The sequence below is a fragment of the Perissodus microlepis genome, chromosome 14 (genome assembly GCF_051167445.1).
Source record: "Perissodus microlepis isolate ML-2025 ecotype Zambia chromosome 14, ASM5116744v1, whole genome shotgun sequence".
Lineage (NCBI taxonomy): Eukaryota > Metazoa > Chordata > Actinopteri > Cichliformes > Cichlidae > Perissodus > Perissodus microlepis.
Window position 1 is genome coordinate 10,801,042 of NC_140474.1, and position 21,885 is coordinate 10,822,926.

The following is a 21,885-nucleotide window of genomic DNA, read 5'->3' on the forward strand; positions in this document are numbered from 1 at the left end:
TCATTGAAAGAGGGTCCACTGGCCTGTAGGTGTAAATAGACTGCAGAGTCCTGGCCTGACGAGGTAGCTCTTCTGTGTTGTGCCATCCGCTTCACAAGAGATTGTTTGGTTTCCCTGATGTATAAATCCTGGCAATCCTCCTGGCACTTAACAGCGTACACTATGTTACTCTGTTTGTGTCGGGGAACCCGATCCTTGGGGTGGACCAATTTTGGGCCCAGCCTGATTTGGGGTTTAAAAGCCACAGAGACTGTGTTTAGAAAAAATGCGTCTCAGCTGTTCCGATATTCCTGACACATAGGTGATCACTATGGATTTTTGCTTAGGCAGCAGTTGTCCTTCTCTCCTGGATCGGCTGGAGGTTTCTTTAGGTGCCTTCCCAGCTTTGACAATGTCCAGCTGGGACAACCACATTTACTCAGGGCCTTCTTGTTGGGGAAACCTGCAGTCAGCTGAGACTGAAACCACTGAATTAAAGCTGAAAGTCTGCATGCCCATCACATCTCAATTGGACTTAACTGTAAGGTTTGCAAGGCTATTGTACTAGTCTTGTGTCTTACTGACAGGCTTTAATTTGATAAGGGAAACCTCTATGCAAGATAAATAAAGTAAAACAATTTAAAATCCTTTGCAAAAACAGAATCCCAGGACACAACAGAGTGCAATAATGGTGGTTTTTATTGCAAACAAAGGAACATAATACAATCTATCAAACTTCCATCTCCAATTCATGTGAGACATCAATCATTCAAATGACAATGTACAAAATAATTGGTCACAAACTCTCAAGAACAAATACAAAATGCAGTGAAAACAGGATCGCCGCCTATGTTATCATGAGACAAGCTCCTCAATGCTCGAAAGATAAACTAATACTCAGAAAATTACAGACCTCATACAAAAAATAAGATTCTTCAATAATAATAATGATAAAAAAGCCAGCATATTTACAGGACAATAATATTTTCTATGAATCTGGCTTGACTAAATTCCCAGTGAAACTTTGCTTATTGCAATTCTCTCAGTAACCAACTTGTTACATGTGTCCTTCTTTTAAAACGTATAAGGCATGACAATCAACCTTTTGTCAACTCTAATGCTTTGATAACAGCAAATCTTAAATATGGAGATGAAATACATATTAAAGAACCAGTCAGTCCTCCTCTTTAATGATATTAATAGTTTTAAGTTCCTAAGCTTGTGCATTGCTCAGCCCATTTAAGGCACCAACTATTCAGTAGGGGAATCCAGAACAAACTGTACACCAACATTTAAACCAAACCGAGAGAACAGCTAATCCTAAACGAAACCTAATCCCAATATGTACACGTATAGAAACATTTGTGGTGAGAAATAAAAAGCAAATAGTTTCATTTACATGCAAACAACTACAAAAACAAACAAAAAAACATTCATCACTCCAGCTCATTTTTGTCTTTCTGAGATGTAGCTGAGACTGAATAAGAAACTGAAGCAGACAGCTATGAATCATCGGCCATAGAAAAAAAAAAGAAACAAAACGCACATGCAGACATGGACGTGCTATATATCAGAGAGCCCGGGCACTTCTGTCGCCGAGTGTGATGACGGGGGGAAAAAAATAAAAGTTAATTAAAAAGCCTGAAGTCTGAGGCAAGGACTGCTCCTTGAATGTGGGCTGCAGTGGCAGATGTGTGGCGGGCGGGTGTGTGTGTTTTGGCGATGAGAGTGAGAGCGAGCTGAAGAGATTAAAGTAGTTTATTCTCAGCTTCTAAACCTTCAACCAAAGCTCTGGCATGAGAAATCAAGGGCGGAGAAATATTTTTGGTTTTTTTAAGTGTGTCCAAAATCTATTAAACCTCATAATAATAAATACACCTGACCTCCTGTCCTGATCTGACTTTAATACATATTCACAGACTTTTCTCTAGCTGCAAACACACAAGCTGACTAAAGTGGTAGGTTTCCAAAAGGGTACGTTTTCCCATTCATGCGAGACTTGGCATAGGTCACTTTGATTCATGTATCATTCCTGAGGAAACAAATGGCTGAGGTCAAATCAAGCAGGAACAGATGAGATCACTGATGATGTCGACTTTTTAGCTTAACTTAATATTGCTGGGGTTTGTTCCAAGTTTTTTGTTGTTTGTAGGAAAAAAGAAGAAAATATATATATTTCCCTTGGGGAGCCATTGCAGAGACAGCTTTAACCTACATGGTTCTGATTTTTTCATTCATGGATTAAGTTTCCCCTTTCCATGATCGCTGCATATCCTCAGAGGAGCCAAACCCCAGCATTAGGGCCTGTACAGTAGTGACGTCAACTGCTCGCGACGTTTCCAAGCTACTCAAATAATCACACTTTAAACAAACACATCCAATCTGAAACTGAAGGATCAGTTTATTAGTTCTCCTTCTCCGTTTGTTGCTTATTTACAATAATGAATCACGACACTAGAGTGTCGAGCGGGAGCAGTGAAACTGTTGGTGGTTTATGGAGCCGCGTAATGTTAGATGATGACAGCCGTTACAGTCACATCTGGTATTTATAACACATTACTTTGAAGTGAAGTTTAAAAAAAAAAAACCCCTATTGGTGTTGGTCTTACCGACAGAAATCCGAGGATAGTGAGGAGGGAAAATGGAAAAGACAGCATCACAGCCTGTTATCATGGCTAAGTGGGATAGGCCAAGGCCCGGGTGGCTTCTTTTGATGTTTGCTCACAACTGTAATAACAGAGTTGTGCTTTTCACTGCATGAATGTGACTGAATTAACACATTTCTCCACTGAGTAAAATAAAGTTAATATCAAAGCAAATGTTTTAATTCTACTTAAGGTCTGCGCTTTTTCTGGATTAGCCATTCAAAGTAGCTACATTCACTGATTATAGTTTTTAATTAGTCTGCTATTACTGTGCTGCTAACCTAAACGTAAGGCCCTAAAGTGTCAAACATTTTCTGCTGTCTCATATTTAAAGAAACCGTCTTCCAAAAAACCATGGCAGATAGCAATGACTGATTTTTTTTTTTTCCATTCGCAGTTTTATCAGATCAGGTGTGTTGAGTTGAGCGGTTTACTAGCCCCCTTTGCTTTGTACATAGCTGCTGTGACATCAAATCCATGGGTGTTTCCAAATCAACCAGGCCTGGCATTTTACAAACAACAACTATATAACAAAATAAGTTCCAGGAGATGCTGTGAAATGAGAAAAGCCACAGAAGAGCTGTGCACGGGGGCAGCGTCTCTATGTAACGTCAGCTTTCTTTCCTTTGGTACAATGCCTGTGTAATTCTCCCTTTTGAACACGACTTTCCCTTTCACTTACAAACATACTTTGGAAAACAAAAAACCCAAAACAAAACCATGCAATATAATTTGCTAGAAATACTGATCGTGGTCATGATAAACAGCTCGCCTGTACGAAAAGGCTGTAAGCAATCATGAGATCATTTTTTTTTAATGCCACAGAATTTAATGGGAGCAGAGCTCAGTCAGTCAGGGCAATAAATACTTCACTGACAAGGCTTTGAACACCTGACATGTGACCTGCGACAAAGACAGGTAGCAAACATGAGAACGAAAAACCTCATTCACATCAGATGAAACGTCACTGTACGCTGAAGCCTCTTAAACCTACACAGATAATATCACCGAGGCGCTCCAGCATATTTGCAGCTCCTTGAAATGCCACAAAAGTGAAACGCAATCCATGTCCATGTCCTTAAGGTTTAAGTGGTTAAAATCAAGGCAGAGCAGTATTGTTCAAAGAGCTCATTGTGAGACTGAGCTGAGAAATGTTCTTTTATCCTTTAACTGAAATGACACAGCTTTTAATGATATTTAAATCTGTCATTTGTCAAATTATTCTCAGTCAGCTGTCCATTTCTCCCCCCTCCATTTGCTTGTTTCTTCAAACATACCACTCCCTGCGTGAAATCACAGATCCGTCCATGTGGGAGACGTAGTCGCTGTCTGTACCATTGTCATAGCAGTCCTCCGGGAGATAGGGGGAGCCGTTGTTGACTATGGGGCTGTGCACAGGAGGCCCGCAGGGGTGCATGTTTTGGCTGTTGTAGTGATCTGGGTAGTAGTTTCCCTCCTTGAAACCCCTGTTGGCATCTCCCCTGTCGACCCAGTCGTCCCTGTCTTTGCGCTCAGGTGTGTAGTCGGGGTAAATGATATCTCCACCCAATTTGGGTTTCAGATCCTGGCTACCTTTGCTCGTTTTGTCCCCGTAGACCTCTTGCAGCTCGTGCGGCTGCAGCACGTCCAGCTGAGATTCCTTCTGCATGTCGGAGGGTCCCAAATACTGTTTGGTGTAGTAGTCCCCTCTGAAGGTTCGACGTTGGTGCATATAGCAAGCCCCGCCAAGGATCAGCAAGAGGATCAGGAAGAGAACTCCTCCCACTGCCCCACCAACGATAGTACCCAGGCTGCTGTCGTGTAAGGACGCCAAGGTGGGGGAGCTGAACGGGGCTCTCCGCTGGTCCACGGCAGTGCCGGTTCCAGGGGTATCGTGGAGGACAGAGGCAGTGGTGCTGGCGGCTGCAGTGGTGGGGGGAGGATCTGCAGAGCAAATGTGATGAAATGATTTAAACCAGAGAGGAAAGACAGCAGATGGAGAGACGAGTCATAAAACTGAAAGGAAGAAAGACTACACTTTATGTTCTGTAGCAAAGCAAGTGCGAATGATTTTTAGATCAATTTATACCAACACTGCACAGACACATGCCTCTCTTGAGAGAGAGAGAGAGAGCCTGCTGAAAGCTGTGCTGTAGAGCAAAACGGGGGGGAAATGAGCAGGGCAGAAAGAGGTTAAGTGTTAAATGTCAATGTGTGCGTGAACATGACAGTGAGACGGAGAGGGATCGGAGGACGTGCACTCCTACGCATCAGAGAAAGTGTGATTAGCTCTCCCCCTTTTTTCCCCTCTAAACTCTGCTGTGGGGAAGTCATGTGAGAAGATGAAACACTGATCGATGTGAGGTTCCTGCATCTGATTTGCTCTCTGCTACAGCTGCAGAGGAAAGGGCTGCCTGGAGCTCAAGGTCAGGATAAGTGCTTCCATGATGACCTCCAGCTTCTGAAACGAAGAGCAGTCTGACACTACTTGTCGATCAGTGCGCAGGCACATCAAAGGCCCGACTACAAAGCAATATGACTCGCACTAATAAAAGGTCTGCATCACCAGGAGGTTCTTAAGTACTAGTTATCAAAATCTGAATCCCCATAGAGCTATAATGATTTCCATGATTTGGTAACTGAGTAAGAATCTAATTACCTACAATTACACACAGTGTGTGAGCCTGAAGGATCAGGAGTAAAGCAAAAGCAGGAGAGAGGAAAAGGAAGACAGATCAAGGTTGAGAACCGATATACTGGCAATCATTTTCCTTCATCAGTCACCATCAATCCCACCCTGCAGCGGCACATTTTAACCCCACGCAGATTACAAGCGTCTGCAACTATGTAGCTGATCATTTGAGAGACGAGCGGCCAAAAACCACAAGGCTGCGTACGCAACTGGGAATGTGAAACAGCTACACCAAACAGCTCCGGGGAGGGTGAGGGTGTGTGGAGGAAATATAACTGAGCTCAACCCAACTATCTCTACAGGACAGAGAGGCGAGGGGCCGCATGTCCAAGTTGTAATATCTGACAAGAGAAGCAAGATAATTGCTCAGCGCAAGTCCATCTCGGACAGGATGTCAGCTGTGCTTTTGTTTGGAGCGGGACTCCAAACCAGGACTGTACGCAGATGGAGCTTGACAGACTTTTTTGGGACATCTCCAGCTCACTCCTTTCGACAATGGGAAACCAAAAAGACTGCGTGTGTTAGAGGAATACGTGGCCAAAAGCAGCAGTAGCTTTGTTTGGAATAGGATTAAAAGAAGGAGAGGAGAAATGAAAATAAAATGATGTAGAGTTCTCAGGATCCGCACCCTGATGGCAGACGGGGGCAGTTCAGTGAGCTGCATGTTTTATGACAAGAATTTATATCAATGGATCTACAACATTCAACAAATCCAACTGCAGGGAAACCCCAGTATACAATTAAGAGGTTTTCTCTACTTGATAGTCTCATTTCTGAAGTGCTCAATTAAACTAATTCGATCATAATTTGTGCAACTGCTGCTGCTGTAAAAAAAAACTCCTCAATAACATATTTCTTGGTGTACAAAAACAAACTTGTGTGTACTGCAAATCTGCAAGCACAATTCACTAGGTCCTGCTGTGAAACTTGACCTCAAACAAAACACAGAGAAAGGCTACATGAGTGCGTACTCTGCTGAGCAAGTAGGGGTAAACACCCGCTTCCTTATCTGAAACATCTAATGTTGCCAAAGCCACAACACTGGAAATGTTTGGTACTGATACTCTATCCGCACCCCGTGCTCCTCTGTTGCCAGGAATGTGTGAAAGCGGATCAGGGCAGGGGCATTTATACGTATATAAAGACTTAGCTCTGCTAAAAGTGTTGATATGGGCCCTGATTTAAAAAAAGAATTTAATCCTACATGAGGAAAGCATGAAAAATGCAAAAAGGCAGTTATTCATTTTAGTTTCAGAGTGAGTAAGCTTTCAAGATTTCCTGAGATCACATCAGGGTTTTCACTCTAATCTGATTGCAGGGGCTAAGCTGACCCCTCTTGGTTCTAATACAATGGCTGTTTTGATTTATTTTTAGGGACCTTCCTGGCAACTAATTTACTAGTTGTCTAAATTAGTCAAACAACTTTTCTTGTGAAAACCCTGAAGATGGTTAAACAACACAACCAAAAAAAAAAAAAAAAAAAAACCGCAACAAGAGAGCTATTAAACAGCTAGAGAGAGAGAAAAGGGAGAAAAAATACCTTGTACCCAGATGTTCACAACCTGACTGCTGGTACCGATGTCATTCGTCACTTCGCAGTGATAGACTCCAGAATCATTGCGCTCCAATGGCCGAGTGAAAGCAAGGCTATTGTTTGAGATCTCAACACCCTCAGGCATCAAGCCATCCAACCTGTACACAAATTAAACATGACAGACAGACATTTCAGCGTGCTGTACAACAGAGAAAAAAGCCTGCAGGAATGGAAAAAAAACCATCACTACTTCATATTTAAGATAAATCATTTTCGATGTACAACTGAAAAAGGCTATTCAAGACTTGCGATGACATCACTTCGCTGTTGGTCCAGTTTTCCTGGTGCAACTATTATAAGATCACATGATAATCTGAGCTGCCTGCTCTGCCATCACTTGAGAGGAAAAAGCTTTCTGCATGAACACAAGGTCTGGCCCAAAAGAGGTTGGCTGTCTAGACTTTACTGAGGCTGTCAGCCCAAATGAGAGCATAGTCCTTGTTTTCAAAGCAAGATGATGACAAAGAGCTGCCAATAGGCCAGCGCTGCTCTGATGCATGAACTGTTTGGAATCTTTTTATTTATAGCAGGGAGTCTTCCCGATGGGCGCAGCAGTGCATTCGACAGCTCCAGTGTCCAGGCCCGAAAGTTATGCTGGAGGTAATTTATAGACTGAGGCTTCTTCACTTCATTGCTTCACTGAGGTTTGTTTAAACCCAGCTTAGGTATATGCAAATGAACCAAACAACAGCTGATCAGTCCCGTAGTAATTGCTAATAAAGAGTCCCTTGAGCCCGGTATTGGACTAGCTACTGATCAACTAAGCTAACACACAAGTTTCAGTGTACTTCCGTGTTAGTGACATTTTACTTGATGACCCATAGAGAGTATTGACCCCTGGCTTCTATTATTTACATTCTTCAGTAGTGCAGATCATGAATATAAACTCCCGACTGCTTTAAGACAACAAAAGATTTTTCTCGGGTTTATGAGTTGACAAGGGCGTCGCTTTTACAGCACTCAAACACTACTCAGCGCTGCAAAGGTTACAACAGCTGAGTCTAAGCAGTACCTGGTCTTGAATTCCTTAAGTCCAAATTTAGATCTATAGCTGGTGGTGCTGTGCAAACAAGATAACTTAGATGAAATGATTAATGCATTCTGTTTTGCAATAATGCTCTTGGATTGCCTTCAGCACTTTCCTTTCCAAATTAATCCCCTGCCTGGGTACTGCAGATTTAGTTTATTCCACATTTAGTCAGTTTATCCATTTGAATTACAACTGAAAGAAGCTTTTCACAGTTTGCAAGTAACTGTGTTAATTATTGAGCTATTTGATTGACCAGTATAATAATGTGTGTGAGAGATATAATGCATTTTTTTGTATTTCACATATCAGAGACTGTTGAGGCATACTGACCTGGTCCATGTGAACTGACGCGCAGCTGGGTTGGCCTTGGCTTCACAGTTTAATTTCACATTTGCTTGGCCAGCGTACCAATTTTTGCTAATTCCCATGATGGATACCGCTGGTGCAACTGTAAAACAAAATACAATAAAAAATCTTTAAAAATCACAATTTTACTGTACTTTTTTTAACCTCCTCCTGCAGTTGGGTTGGTCACACTGACCATCATTTATTCTCTTTTTTTCTTTTTCAAGTTAAAAGACTTGGACTTAACAATCAGTCATTGTGATCCCTGCAGCTTGATGACAAATGAGCTTTTCCGGAGGAAACAAAGCACGTATTATAAAGCACAGCAGCAAACGACGACAAAGAAAAGGCTTTGCAGGACTGTAACAGGGCACAGGATCTGTTGGTGAAAGCGAGCCAAGCGAACAAACAAATGATCCTGGGTTGGTGGAAAGTTCGAAAATGACAGACTCAGACAGCAGATGAACTGCAGCTAATAATACACTCTACTGCGTCGCCACGACAAAGGGGAAAAAAAAAATCAAGGAAGACGGAGGATGCCTAAATGAAGCCCAGCACATGCCACTGTAATAAAACATGGCAAACACTGTCTTAGATATCCAATTTTTCATTTTGATTTCTCTGGAGGATAAATGAGGAACTCATTATTTCGCACAAGAAGATGTCTTGGCCCACAATGTCCGCTGACCCTTTTCACACGGTTCAACGTTGAAATTGTGCTTCTTTTGCACTTAGAATCCCTTGCCTCTGCACTTGGTGTGATTTATTGAGCTGGGAAGCTCCTTTCTTCCCATATTAACCTTGATTTTTCTGCGTCTCCATCCGCTGCCCCCAGCAGCCCGAGTCTGCTACTTGAATTCCTGCTGAGGTCTGATCAATATTTCATAAAACACCTTCATTAGCCTGCACTCACACAGTCCAAACACAGAGTAACGTTACTGCTCGCCAAGGAAGTATGCATCAATGATTAGAACATTAAGACGACTCCTAAATTGCTCTTTTATAGGCAAGGAAGAAACATTTACTGAGCATGCTCATTGCAAATCAAGGCAGCAGCACGGGTTAATATTGATAAAATACACTGGTTGTTTTAGGGCTAAAAATATAGTGTTATAATAATGATGATTATTTTGTTCTATATTGTAAAAGCATTTCAGTGCAGTGGCTGCAGGATTATATTTGATACTTTTACCTCTACATACATTTTCAGCTGTGTTTGAGACTTTTGTTTTGTTTTAAAGACAGCTGATTTTTTAAAGTGATGATTAATAATTTTATTTATCTGCATTAGCAGCCTCAGTGTTGACATTAAAAACAAGGATGCAAAGATTTGATATTTGCATGCCAGATCAAAGTGGTAGATGTATTTCAGTATCAGCAACTAGTCTGAGAGATAACATAGCATGAAGGAAGCTATCAGCACTTTGGAGGGATTTCACACAGCTATGCCAGCAGCTTTTCTTTGTGTGTTGGGAGAATTTTTTTTTTACTTAACTGAAATCTATGGTCATGTGAGTTGACACAACAGTGTTTTAGTGCCTCTTCCATGACAGCAGTATGGAGCAGCCTAAACATTCAAGACAAGACTATGATAATGTGCTTTAAATTTACCTTGAGCCTGTTTTTATCTCTTATTTTACTAATTAATACAGAATCAGTACATTTTATTAACTGCTACATTTTATTTAAACAAAGTTAGAAAACCAATGTTAATTTAAGCCCGCAAGGATGATTCCTAGGCTCTTCCTCAGCAGGAATACAGCCAATTACAGCCACTGGTATTACAGCCACACTGTGTATCTGCAGTTAGCCAAAACTAAGGTATCTATATTGGAAGGAGGTCTTATGTTTCATTACTTACACTGGACATTTAGCATGTAGGGTATGCGAAACTCTGTCTGCAGGGCTGGGTGTCTCACCACACAGGTGAGTGTCTTCCCCTGGGCGGAGCTCCGTGGCTGCCACATGTAGCGCACATGTACGGTGGTGATGCCGTTTGCCTCATTCTGACTCTGCTTCTCAGATCGCCCGTACAGCTCCGTCTCCCAGAAGACCTCGGCTTCAGGAAGACCACGCTCTGCAATGCAGGTGGCCACCAGTGACTCATTTCCACCGTCCAGCAGAGCTGTGGGGCCTGCGGACACGTACACTTTTGGCTCCACTGTGTAAAGGCAGAGTGAAGAGAAGGAGGAGGGGGAAGAAATGACAGAACGGGGGGAAGATTACAAAATGAATATCGATCCCGTTGTGAACGAATATGAATAAATAATGCCCGGAGGCTTCAGTGTACTTAACTGCCAAAAGAGCACAGATTGACTTCTTCCATTTCACCTATATGCTTTAAAAATTAATGAACCACGCTATTCAATTATATGTACACATTTCTGTGGAGACTTCTTTATTGCTGTGTGTCAAACATAAAGTATGTCTGAGTGAAGGTAATACAAAGCAGTAACCTCCATTAGTCCTGTTCTGTGAAAAGTGCATCAATACCTGAAGCAGGCATGTGACTTTGAAGAAAAACACTGTGCAGCCAACACTGTGCTGTGTTTATATTTGACTTTGTTGTACTGGAAGACGAGGAGCTGAGTTACCGTACTCTTCTCAGCACTTTAGAGGTGAAGTAATGATACACCAGCTTCCTGAGAACGACTCAATGTTTAAACGCAACAAGGATTTTCTCAACAGAGAAACAAAACAGATCCATGTGAGGGGGACATGACTAGAATTCAACTCGCTACCTGTTGTGTAAAGCAGTAAAAACTGTTTGTCTTATTCTAATCTATCACAAAATAAACATATCACAAACCATTGCCTTATTCTTTGTCCCGCAGTGCACAATCTGAACCATCTCCCCCCTAGCTGCCTCTTTTAAATGAAGACTAACAGCTGTTCCACTTACTACAGCGGTGACAGTTTTAAAGGTGGTGCACGGGGGCACGCGCTGCAAGGCGAGGCCATCATCTTTAAGACACCCCAGACAGGCAGGAGTTCCAACAACAAATTCAAATAACTACCGGCACCGCCTTTTTCCAAAAATAACCTGGCGTCTCCTGTCCTGGGGTGGGGACGCTGCTCTTAGTCCTCTACCTCACATTATTCACTCCCTCCTCCCTGCCCCTCCTTGCAGGCCTCTGACTATAAACAGTAGCAGCTCTGTGTTCGGACGCGAGCTGGCTGAAGCATCAGAATACCTAAATCAGTCAGGGGTGTTAATTTGAAGTTGCTGTCAAAAAGGGAGGGGGACGCTTTGGATGAGTTGAAATCTGTTGGGGGAAAGGGTAACGATTTCCCTTCAGCAAGCTGGCTGCTCTGGCCCTTTCCTGTCCACAAATGCAGACTAAACGCTGAGTGGAAAGCTCTATAAAGAAAAGGTTTAACAGCATGGTCAATGGCCATGCACTTAAACACTTGGACATTTTTACGGTAAAATCTAGCATAAAAAAATACAAATTGGAAATATTAACTGTTTGAAGCAGTAGTTCGGGTATGGCAACAGACTGGAAAAAGCCATCTCTTTGCTGGGCTCTTTTCTCAAGAACAGAGTTGCAATTTGGGCCATATGAACAGTCAGAGGAGCTTAAACCTCTAAAGAGTTATCAGCAGGACCATTTATTAGTACACACTTACATCTTGCCAGCAATTTAGTGTGTTTTGTTTAAAAGACAGCCAATTATTTTTTCAGTAGTTTTCCTTTTGCCCTGCAAGTATCTGAAAACAATGGGTCATGTGTCAAAATTTCCTCCTTTGGTTCTTTCCTATTGTTTAATGTCGAGGACTTTTGGCTCACAAAGCATAGAACATTTCCTGTTGAACTGTTCCTTAAAAGCTTTGGCCCTTTTTATGAGTTGCTGTTGACACAAAGATAAAATGAAAGAACGTGAGAAAGCTAATACAATTATTCAGATTGTGCCTCACGATACTGATACTATTCATAGCAAGTTTTGCATCAAGACTGTGTGAGGTTTGAAATTAACCCGACGTCTGTTGCACCTGTTGATCATTATGAAGTTTGTCGTGACTTTGGTGCATTATTCATGGGCTTGAAAGTATCATTGATTTACTTTAGTCCACTTGAAAGGAACGAAAACGCAGTCGTCTGTCTTCGCATAAACCTCAGAATATAAACAGGAATCAAAACTGTGAATCTTAAGTTAACTTACAAACTGAAGCTGAAACTAAAACAACTTTGATTTACACTGGAAAACCAATATTATGTACACAATCGTATGCTGGATTAACCATGACGTTTTCTCCAGAAACCTTTGTTTTATTCAGAAATTCTTGTTTGCTGTGGTTGTTGTTCACATTGGACTTGTTACAGCGGGGCTGCATGATCAAAAGAGTGGCGGAGGAAACTGTAAAAGTCACCTCTAAACAAAGCAGAGATGAGGAAGGCACTCCTCTCTGAACCTGCTGACTTTTGGTGTTGTAATCGTGATGTGCACTCTCACAGAAAAATACCCTGTGGGATAATCTACATTCCACTTGACATGTATCATACTGCAAAGAATATACACCACACCCTAATTACATCTGAAATGTAAAGTAGGACTAAGGATGTGCTTTTGTGTTTGAGTGTGGATATATGCATCCATATAAGACCCACCCACCCCCCAAAAAACAAAAACAAAATATGCAAGAAGGTGTTCAGAGAAGACAGAAAGCTGTAACTGAACCCTGTGAGGTTCTAGACACCATGGCTGTCACAGCAGCACTTAATGTACTGCTCATTAGACATCAGAGTCTCCTTCAGTCTCTGGAGGGAGATGAGAACCTGCTGCTGCCTACACTGCAATCTCCTCCTCTCAGCAACGGCACCAATTTAGGGCTTGAAACATACGCTGACCACAGGGAAAGTTCAGTGTTTCTGCTCCTCTGGAAAGTGAGGCTACAGTGAGAAACTTCTATGTAAAGGAACATATGCTGCTTTCTATGTATGCTTTGTGTTTGGATAAAATAAGAACATAATAATGGGAAAACCCATTAAAATATAATACGGCTTTGTTTTGTTTATTTTATTTGGAAGCTCAGAAGGGATCCACAGGTAGTTTTCATTTTTAGTTTAGTGACCTGGCAAATAACCTTGCTTTGATTATCACTTAAGGACATAATGGACAAATGGTTAAAGGAGAGAAAACTATCAACAATTGTCACAGCCTTGAGGGAAAGAGGTGCAGACTGTAGTTGTAATCCAGTTTAGCAAAACGCAACTAAATGTCATGAGAGTCACCCTGTGTCACACCCTACAATTAAACTGTTGTTGCAAGCAACTAAGTTGCATTGAGCTGGGACACTCTGAACTTGCTGCATTATATTTATGTGCTTGCTGAATGAGAAGGTTTCCGTTTTGTGTCTTGCATGTAGGGCCTAAGTGACTTTACAGAGGATGCCATGGAAACTCTGTGAAACATTTTGATATAATGTTGTGAATATAAAAACAGTTACATTGGCTTTTCTTTTAAAGTAACAGTGGGGGAGGGAGATAGGTGGGACCACACCAAAGCAGCCTTTATGCAGCTTCAGATTCCTGCAGGGATTTAAATGTACATGGCATGTGTCCAGGCTGTAATTTAAACGTTAGGTTGCTTCAGGGAGCCGTTGTTTCCTCCATGGCAGACACTGAGTGCTCACCTAGGCTTTGCTTAATCACAACAAACAATGACCTTCATTAAAAAGCGAAATTTAAGGACAATATGAAGAACCACTCAGTGAGGAAGTGAAGTGAGAAAGCAGTACTTTACCTAAAACATTAACATGGGTGGATGCTTGTGTATTGCCCAAAGGAAATGTAGCCACTTTGCAGGTGTAGGACCCGATATCCGTAAAGTCAACTCCTTCAAGGGTAATGGTGGCATCTCGTATTGAAGGGGAAACAAATGAGATACGTTTTTCATATTGTGAAGAATATGAGGTTCCAAACTCGGGATTAAATACCGCCAGGGTAATAGTGCCTGAAGGAAGACGACGCTCCCAGGAGCTCTGCGTGAAGCTGAGGCTGGGACCCACTTCTATTCGGCAGCCCAGTGTGATGTTCTTTCCCAGCACTGCATTCACTTTTTCAGGAACAACTACCTGGTTACTGCTCACACCTGCTGAGAGAAAAAACAGAGTTGGGATTCAGAAATACAAAAGACAGAGTTTCATCTTATAATTAAAATGGGAAAATGAATTTCTCATGACAATGTCACTTCATTGGATTAAGAGATTTTTTTTAATTCTCTGGTGTGTAGCAGTGGAAGAAAATTGTCTGGTAAGTCACATAGATTCAATTTGCGTCTCCTCATCCAGTTTTTCAGTTGTAACAACACTGATATAGATGTACTATCACCAGACGATATTAAATTTGAAAAACAGTAGCTGAGATGAGCTAATTCAGGAAGATTTTTTTCTGGAGGATTGTGTCAACTCTCGGAAACAGAACATCAGCATATACTCACAAGGCATGTGGTATCTAACTGCACTACAACACATTTTTTGCCCACTTATGTGAGATGTTGGACCAATTTTCTAATGTTAGCAGTGTGCACCAAACATAATGGAGCAATATATCAGAACATTCTGAGTAGTTTTCCCAAGGTCACACTAACAGCCATTTGTTTCATTCATGTTTCTTCCTGTGGTTGAAAAGCAGAGCAAATATCTTCTGGGTTCTGGGTTGCTCTTAACAAGCAACACACTCTCACCACAGGACACTCAGCCTGTCCCTTTTGCTAATTATCAGAGCACCTTTTAAACAAGCAAGAAAACAATTTACTGGAAGGAGATGAAACAAAGCAAGCCAGCGGATGGCTTCATTGCTTATTTTTATGAGGCCCTTAATTTGAATTAAGGCCCACCACAGTTTTTTTAATGCAACCCGTAAACTTGGCTTTGAACATTAATGACCATCTGAATACTGTAGACAGAAAAACTAATACAGTACCAAAGCAAAAAGTTCCAGTTTGGTGAAATGAATGGTTGTGTCTTCACATTTGTATCATATCTGTATGTGTCAAAAGATTCATCTTGAAAAAAAGATAGATTTGACAACCTTTTAACACATATGAGAACCAATAGCTATTAAAAGAGGCGTATACTAGGATTAGCCTAGTTGTACATCACAAACCAACCATAAGTGTGTGACCACTGCCTTATGCTGATGACACCATTTTGTTTCTTACAAAATAATAGAAACAAACTCTACAACAAAAAACTAACAATATACTATTTATAAGCTATATAAAAATAACCTAAACAAATAAGTTTTACAGAAGGAGCTTTCTCTGCATTTGTCTGTAATTGGTGTTACTAATAATATGTAGTTACTGCATCTGCAAGTATGATAGAGTTCACCAGGCTCTAGCTAACGGTAATTTCAGAAATTGGTAGGCACGAGGCTCGTTGTGTGTCACAATGAGCCTCGTGCCCACCAACATTTTCTGTAATTTTCTGTAAACACGTCTTAATCAGAAAATGACATAATCAGCACTACTTAACATTCAGCTAAGTTTCCTTTGCAGCTCAGCAGGCAAATAATAATAATAATAATAATGGATTGGATTTATATAGCGCTTTTCAAGGCACCCAAAGCGCTTTACAATGCCACTATTCATTCACTCTCGCATTCACACACTGGTGGAGGCAAGCTACAGTTGTAGCCACAGCTGCCCTGGGGCAGACTGACAGAAGCGAGGCTGCCATATCGCGCCATCGGCCCCTCTGGCCATCACCAGTAGGCGGTAGGTGAAGTGTCTTGCCCAAGGACACAACGACCAGACAGAGAGCCCGGGGATCGAACCGGCGACCTTCCGGTTACAGATACGCTTCCCAACCCCCTGAGCCACGGTCGCCCCCAAATGATAGGAGTCAATGGTTTGGCACATTGTATACAAGCGTTGTACTGATGGGTGCCACACACATTGTGCATTGTGCATGGATGGATAATGATAATACAATGGGTGCATGCAAAAATCCTATGCTGCCCCAAAGAAGAACACATCAGCCTATGGAGTACAGAGTAAATGTGCCAACTAGAGCAGGGCGATATGACCAAAAATATTTATCACGATATACATTTGAAAATTTGCGATAACGATATAACTGACGATATAATTGACACTAGACAAAACACTTTACAACTCCTCAACTTTATTAGTGCAAAAAAGAAAAAACATCAATGTATTTGCACTTAAACAAGCAGCTTTTTTAAGTGCATTAAAGTTATATAAAAAATTAACAGTGCAAATGCAAATCCTTGCTGACAGTTTAACTAAAAGGCATTTCCAGTGGAAATTGGCCGACATATCCTCAGCATAACCATGTATAATAGCCACAAAACTTAAAAAGAGGTTATACACACACACAACATGGTAATATTATGTTGAAGCACCCTACGTATCACTCCGCGAAGCTCCTGCCTACGATAGCTGTAACGCTCCGACAATCCATCAAGCGGTGCGGGTTCGTAGCTTAGCAAAGTCGTACTGAAACATTTGACAGATTTTCGAGCGCCGTGTGCCACATAAAATCGTTTCAAGGTCAGTAAACACAACCAGAATTCATACATAAGGCACACGGGATTATAAGGGGCGCTGTCGATTTTCAGAAAAATCAAAGGATTGATTTTAAGTGTGCCGTGTTTTCCAAAAAACATGGTAATAACGACGGCCCGCTAGCATGCTCTACCAAAAATAGTGCTTTGTTGTGTATCTGACGGATGAAAGCCAAACCAGTTCCACACCACTGAAGTTGCAGCATTTTTACAAACCAATTCTGGTTCATCCGTTTCAGTTAACGATCCACTTTCGCTCTTCTCATTCTGCGTCGCCGCCATGTGCGTATGTAAACAAAGGCACTGCGCATGCGCGTTTTACCCATATTCTATCGTGATATTTCATTTTCTTATCGTTGCCCAACATTACACCGGTATTACCGTGAACGGTATGATATAGCCCAGCCCTAGTGCCAACCCTACTGTGTACAGAACTAAGAACCAAAACAAAGAAATCCTCTTTCTCCTTTTTGAATTGATCAAACCATGACACCAACAATCAGAACTGGATATTTTTATTGCCAAAGATTCTCATCCCTATCACTTTACAGATCACTGCTGACAGGCATACGGCTGTGTTTAAACAAAACAAACAAAAACATCTAGTTTGGTGGGAATGAATGCTGTATCTTGGAAAGGTAACCTGAAATAAATCTTAAATTGCAGGTTTCTGGCTAGTGCTCTAAATCAGCGGTCTCCAACCTTTTTTGCGCCACGGACCGGTTTATGCCCGACAATATTTTCATGGACCGGCCTTTAAGGTGTCGCGGATAAATACAACAAAATAAAACTAGTACCGGCACCGAAAAAAAGAAGATTTATTCATAACACACGTGAAAAGACCCAGGAAAACCGAGTAAACGATAAAAACGATAACAAAATAACGCTGAAAACCGATAAAAACCCTGAAAACTATACATTTCACACCTGAGCCTCAACTCTCGCGGCCCGGTACCAAACGACTCACGGACCGGTACCGGTCCGAGGCCCGGGGGTTGGGGACCGCTGCTCTAAATGGAAAAAAATCCTTCCTGTTTTTTTTTTTTTTTCTAGAACAATCACACCAATGAGTGATTGATTGACGCACGTTTACTCATTTTTCAGAGTCGTACAAAGACTTACAGCCCTGCTTCAGGTTGAAAAGCAGAATACATCCACCTTAAACTTTGTGAAAAAGTTGCATACATAAAACATAAGAAGGTGATTTTATTCAAAATAATCAAACAGTATTTCTTGGATTTCTTGACATGCTTGCAGAGTAAGTTATATTTGGGAGCCATAAAGTTCCACTTTGTCCGTTGTCTCGGATGTGTATGGAGTAAAGCTTATAAAAGTGGTCCACTGGCTGGTATTTTGAGTTGCTGGCATGAATGTGAGCGGTAAGCCACAGCAATGCTATCTTGGTTTCTGAGGAATACAGCCAATGAGGCTGAGGCTCCCCGTGCTCCATTACGTCCCCTGTAATTTCAGTGACTACACACATACACACACGGACAAACACACACTGAGTTTCTGTCTTCCAAAATAAGAAATAAGTGTGTGAACATGTGTGCGAGTCGGGCATATACTTTGAATGGCTGCTCAGTCTTAAATGTATGTTGCATTGTGTTGTGAAGGTTCGTGCTGTACTGTCACATTTGGGCTTTCCTGAGTTTTTTTCTTCTTCCTCACAAACATTTTCAAACCTTTCTGTGTGTGCAGACTGACCCAACACAGCTCTGCACTGCATCTAAACTTTTAACCTGAATTGTTTAGTCCAGGTGGCCTTATTTGCCATCTGCTTGAAAATGACATTTGGAAAAGTCACTCTGGGTCATTACTTCATTTCCCCACAAAAAAAAGTCTGAGTCCTATAATGTGCTTTGCAGTGCATTTGTTGCCCTGTGTTTGCATTATTTCTATAGGAGTCCTCTGGATGCACTGGTGTGGGGGAGAATCAGGGTCAGAGACACATTCTCCACTCCACAGTCATCTGAGCCATCACAACAGCTGTTTTCTTTTTTGTCACCTTACTAGTGCAACTCATTTGTTTGGCTTGACGAAAGAAAAAAAGACAAACGCTTGACAGAGAGATCAAGACCTACAACGTATCTATGACAGAACAAGAATGTAGATGGCAGGCTGATAAAACCCCTCCTACAGCACACTTACATACTTGGCATGCGTGACATTGTACTGATGTATGCAGACACGTGTCTCTAACCCAACTTCTCTTCAACATGCTCCACATTCTGCTGCTACCTGACACGACACCCCAACTGCTACTGTAGGTAGTTTGTCTGACTCGTGTCAGTTTTCAGGCCAGTCAAAGCACACAAAGAAACTAAACTCCATCTATGCCATGCTCTGTTTGTTTTGCAGTAGGCATTTGAAAATAAGAGGGAACGGGGTGGTGGTGGCAGTGCGTGTGCGGGGGAGGTGTTTAAAGAGGACTCCACCCTTACCATTAGGGGAGTAGAGACAGATGGCCTCTTCATGGGATACCTACAGCCAGGAGGAGAGTGGGGAAACTTGGCACTGCTAGCTGCAACCATGAAAAACACAGCCAATGCTCACAAACTAGAGCGCTGTGATAAATCGTCTAAAATACGGCAGGCAACTAAATGTAAGCAATGTGTTAAAAAACAGTGTTATACAGTTTAAATTAAGAAAATAGAATGCAGAGCTGAGGCACAGCTCAGATGTGTCACTAAGTTTATTATTGGTTATCCATCTAAAAAGTACGGCTTATGAAATAAACATACAAACAAAACTTATCATGCCGTCCAACTTTATATGTTGTCACTGTTTTTGATGCTCTATAATGCAGTTGGTTCAGTTTAAATGTGACACCTTAGCCTGCAGATCACAAAGAACACCCTGACCTGCAAAACCTAACTTGGCCAAAGAGAAACAGGCTGCACTTTTGCCCCCTTTTCTCTTCAGAAACCCGAGGAAAGAATGAACTCATGGGAAGAGTACGCTTGCTCTTTGAAGAAATGCCTCATATTTGTTTCTTTCCCTGCTGACATCACTAATTGCGACAAGCTGCTCGGAAGACGCGATGGTAAATCAAAACCTTCCTTTTTGCCTGGCAACACTCAAACAGTCCAAGTCGGCCACTAGACGAGCCAAAATCTCCACCTATCAGAGACCCGACCCAGCTTCAGCCTTGACCTCCCCTGAGGAAGCAGTCTCGTGGCTTGAGATCCTCCCAATGAACCCTTAAGTCTGTTTCAGAGCAGTGTGAAACAAGAGGGATCCAGCCAGCAACATTCATGGGCAGCAACAAAACAGACAATATGTCAGGTTCATGTAGACAAACTCCATGCATAGATTATCATGTCAAACAGCACTCATGAGGAACTGATCTGAAGACCTCACAGGAGAAGAATGCAGACATAGGATCTGTGCAAGAGGGAGTGTGGTTTAAGACTAAAAGCAAGAGGAAACTGAGTTGAGCAGAGAATGAATACAACACAAAGCAAGAAAATAGGGCAGCTATTCAGTAGAAGTTCAGCAGTGAAGACAGAAGAGTGAACAAACATCCTGATCTATGTCAGGTCATGAAAATGAATCTGAGCTGGATCATTTTAACTTTTGACATGAGCTGATACTGGGTTTCTCTAAGTTGACATCTCACACTTATGATACTGATAAAGTAATGTTAGGCTGGCCTCCCCATTGCTAATTTTTAAAAATACTTTTTATTCCTTGGCTTACATCCTGGACTGAGAGCTTAGATATTTAGTCTGCTGTATTGTCTCATGTATTTTTTGCAATCCTGTAAATATATTTACTCTTGTGTGCTGGCATGTATATGAGTGTATATCTTATTTTATTGTTCATGTCCAGCACTTTGGTCAATGTTGTTGTTTTAAATGTGCTTTGTTTATTGTATTTAACCTTTATTTATACAGGTAGTTTTATTAAAACCTAATGTTTCATTTACAACAGAGCCCTGTTTCAGACAAACATATTGCAATTACAACAATAAAAGAAACAATAACATGGCTAAAAATTGTCTAATGTTTACATAGTTTATAAACATAAAGGAACATGACAAAATTCAACAAGTTCACATAATTGATCAAACCTGCAGTTTCATATACAGTCCAAAGACTGCGCATAAAAGATGGATGTTGCCATCTTAATTTTTATAAGACAAAAGGCAATCTCAAGCTGAGCCTTTCCATCCTCACTTATGTGGTTTTTTGAAAGTGAACACAACTGGTAATGTGGAGATCTGACTGAAACAAAGTTACACAGTGGGCCTTCTTTTATCCTCCTTTTTGACTCCAATGGAGATCATGAAATACAAAATTCAGTAAGCCTTGAAAGTAGTTACTGAGGTCATTAACTCATCAGGAAAATATTTACTGAGGTCAGAGAGCAAGGAAGCTGAGTGCAGGTTTGTGCTGAGTTACCTACTGTTGCTTGCTCCTTGCCATTTGTAACATTTTCAGCTAAATATAGGGATTCGGTCATTTTTGTGTTCTGTTTGTTGTGTTCTGTTTTTAATTAATATTTAACAAGCATCAAACTTTAAGGCATGTTTAGAACTACATATGAAACATGTCAATGGAAAACCCTCAGAATACCAGGTCTAAGAAAAAATCTTATCGAACAAATCAGTTTGGTTTATAAATGAAAACATGTCTGTGAAGCTGACTACACTCTAATAACATCACAGTAGATATCTGAAGCTGTTCTGAACGAAGTGGGAAAAATGATCATTCTGAAGGTAAAGGTTATCCCTGTCATGCTCCTCTCCAGTTTGTTAGCCTACAGCTTGCTCCCTTTCCTGGTTCAGTGATTTTTAAGTGAGTGTAGGAGGTAGGTGGGTTGAAGGGCAGTGTTTCATTACTGTTTAATGAGTGCAGTAATTTATACTCCTTACAGACACTCTCTCCCTCTCATATAAGCCAACAGAACCATTGGCCTACTATTAAAACTTCCTTCTGATGATCAAGGTCACATTGTAAAAATGTTCATTAACATTCATTTGATAATTTCATTTGCACACACTGCCAATATCACACAAAAAAGCAGGTCAGAATATAATTCAGAAAATAATTATCCGCTAATATCTAAGTGGACATGTGAATT

General features: G+C 41.3%; 1 protein-coding gene across 2 annotated transcripts in view; it reads right to left on the reverse strand.

Moving 5' to 3' along the window:
- Positions 1-660: 660 nt before the first annotated feature.
- The window catches only part of nectin3a (nectin cell adhesion molecule 3a), a 38,390-nt gene continuing 17,165 nt past the window's right edge, over positions 661-21,885 (reverse strand). The window contains exons 2-6 of one of the 2 annotated variants that reach the window (XM_084950451.1): positions 14,009-14,356; positions 10,126-10,425; positions 8,250-8,367; positions 6,836-6,987; positions 661-4,547 (exon numbers count right to left, since the gene is read on the reverse strand). In XM_084950451.1, coding sequence (XP_084806577.1) covers positions 3,892-4,547; positions 6,836-6,987; positions 8,250-8,367; positions 10,126-10,425; positions 14,009-14,356 — 1,574 coding nt within the window. In that variant the 3' untranslated portion in view covers positions 661-3,891. Of the gene's footprint in view, positions 4,548-6,835; positions 6,988-8,249; positions 8,368-10,125; positions 10,426-14,008; positions 14,360-21,885 lie in introns of both variants that reach the window. The other variant, XM_084950450.1, reaches the window with a different exon arrangement.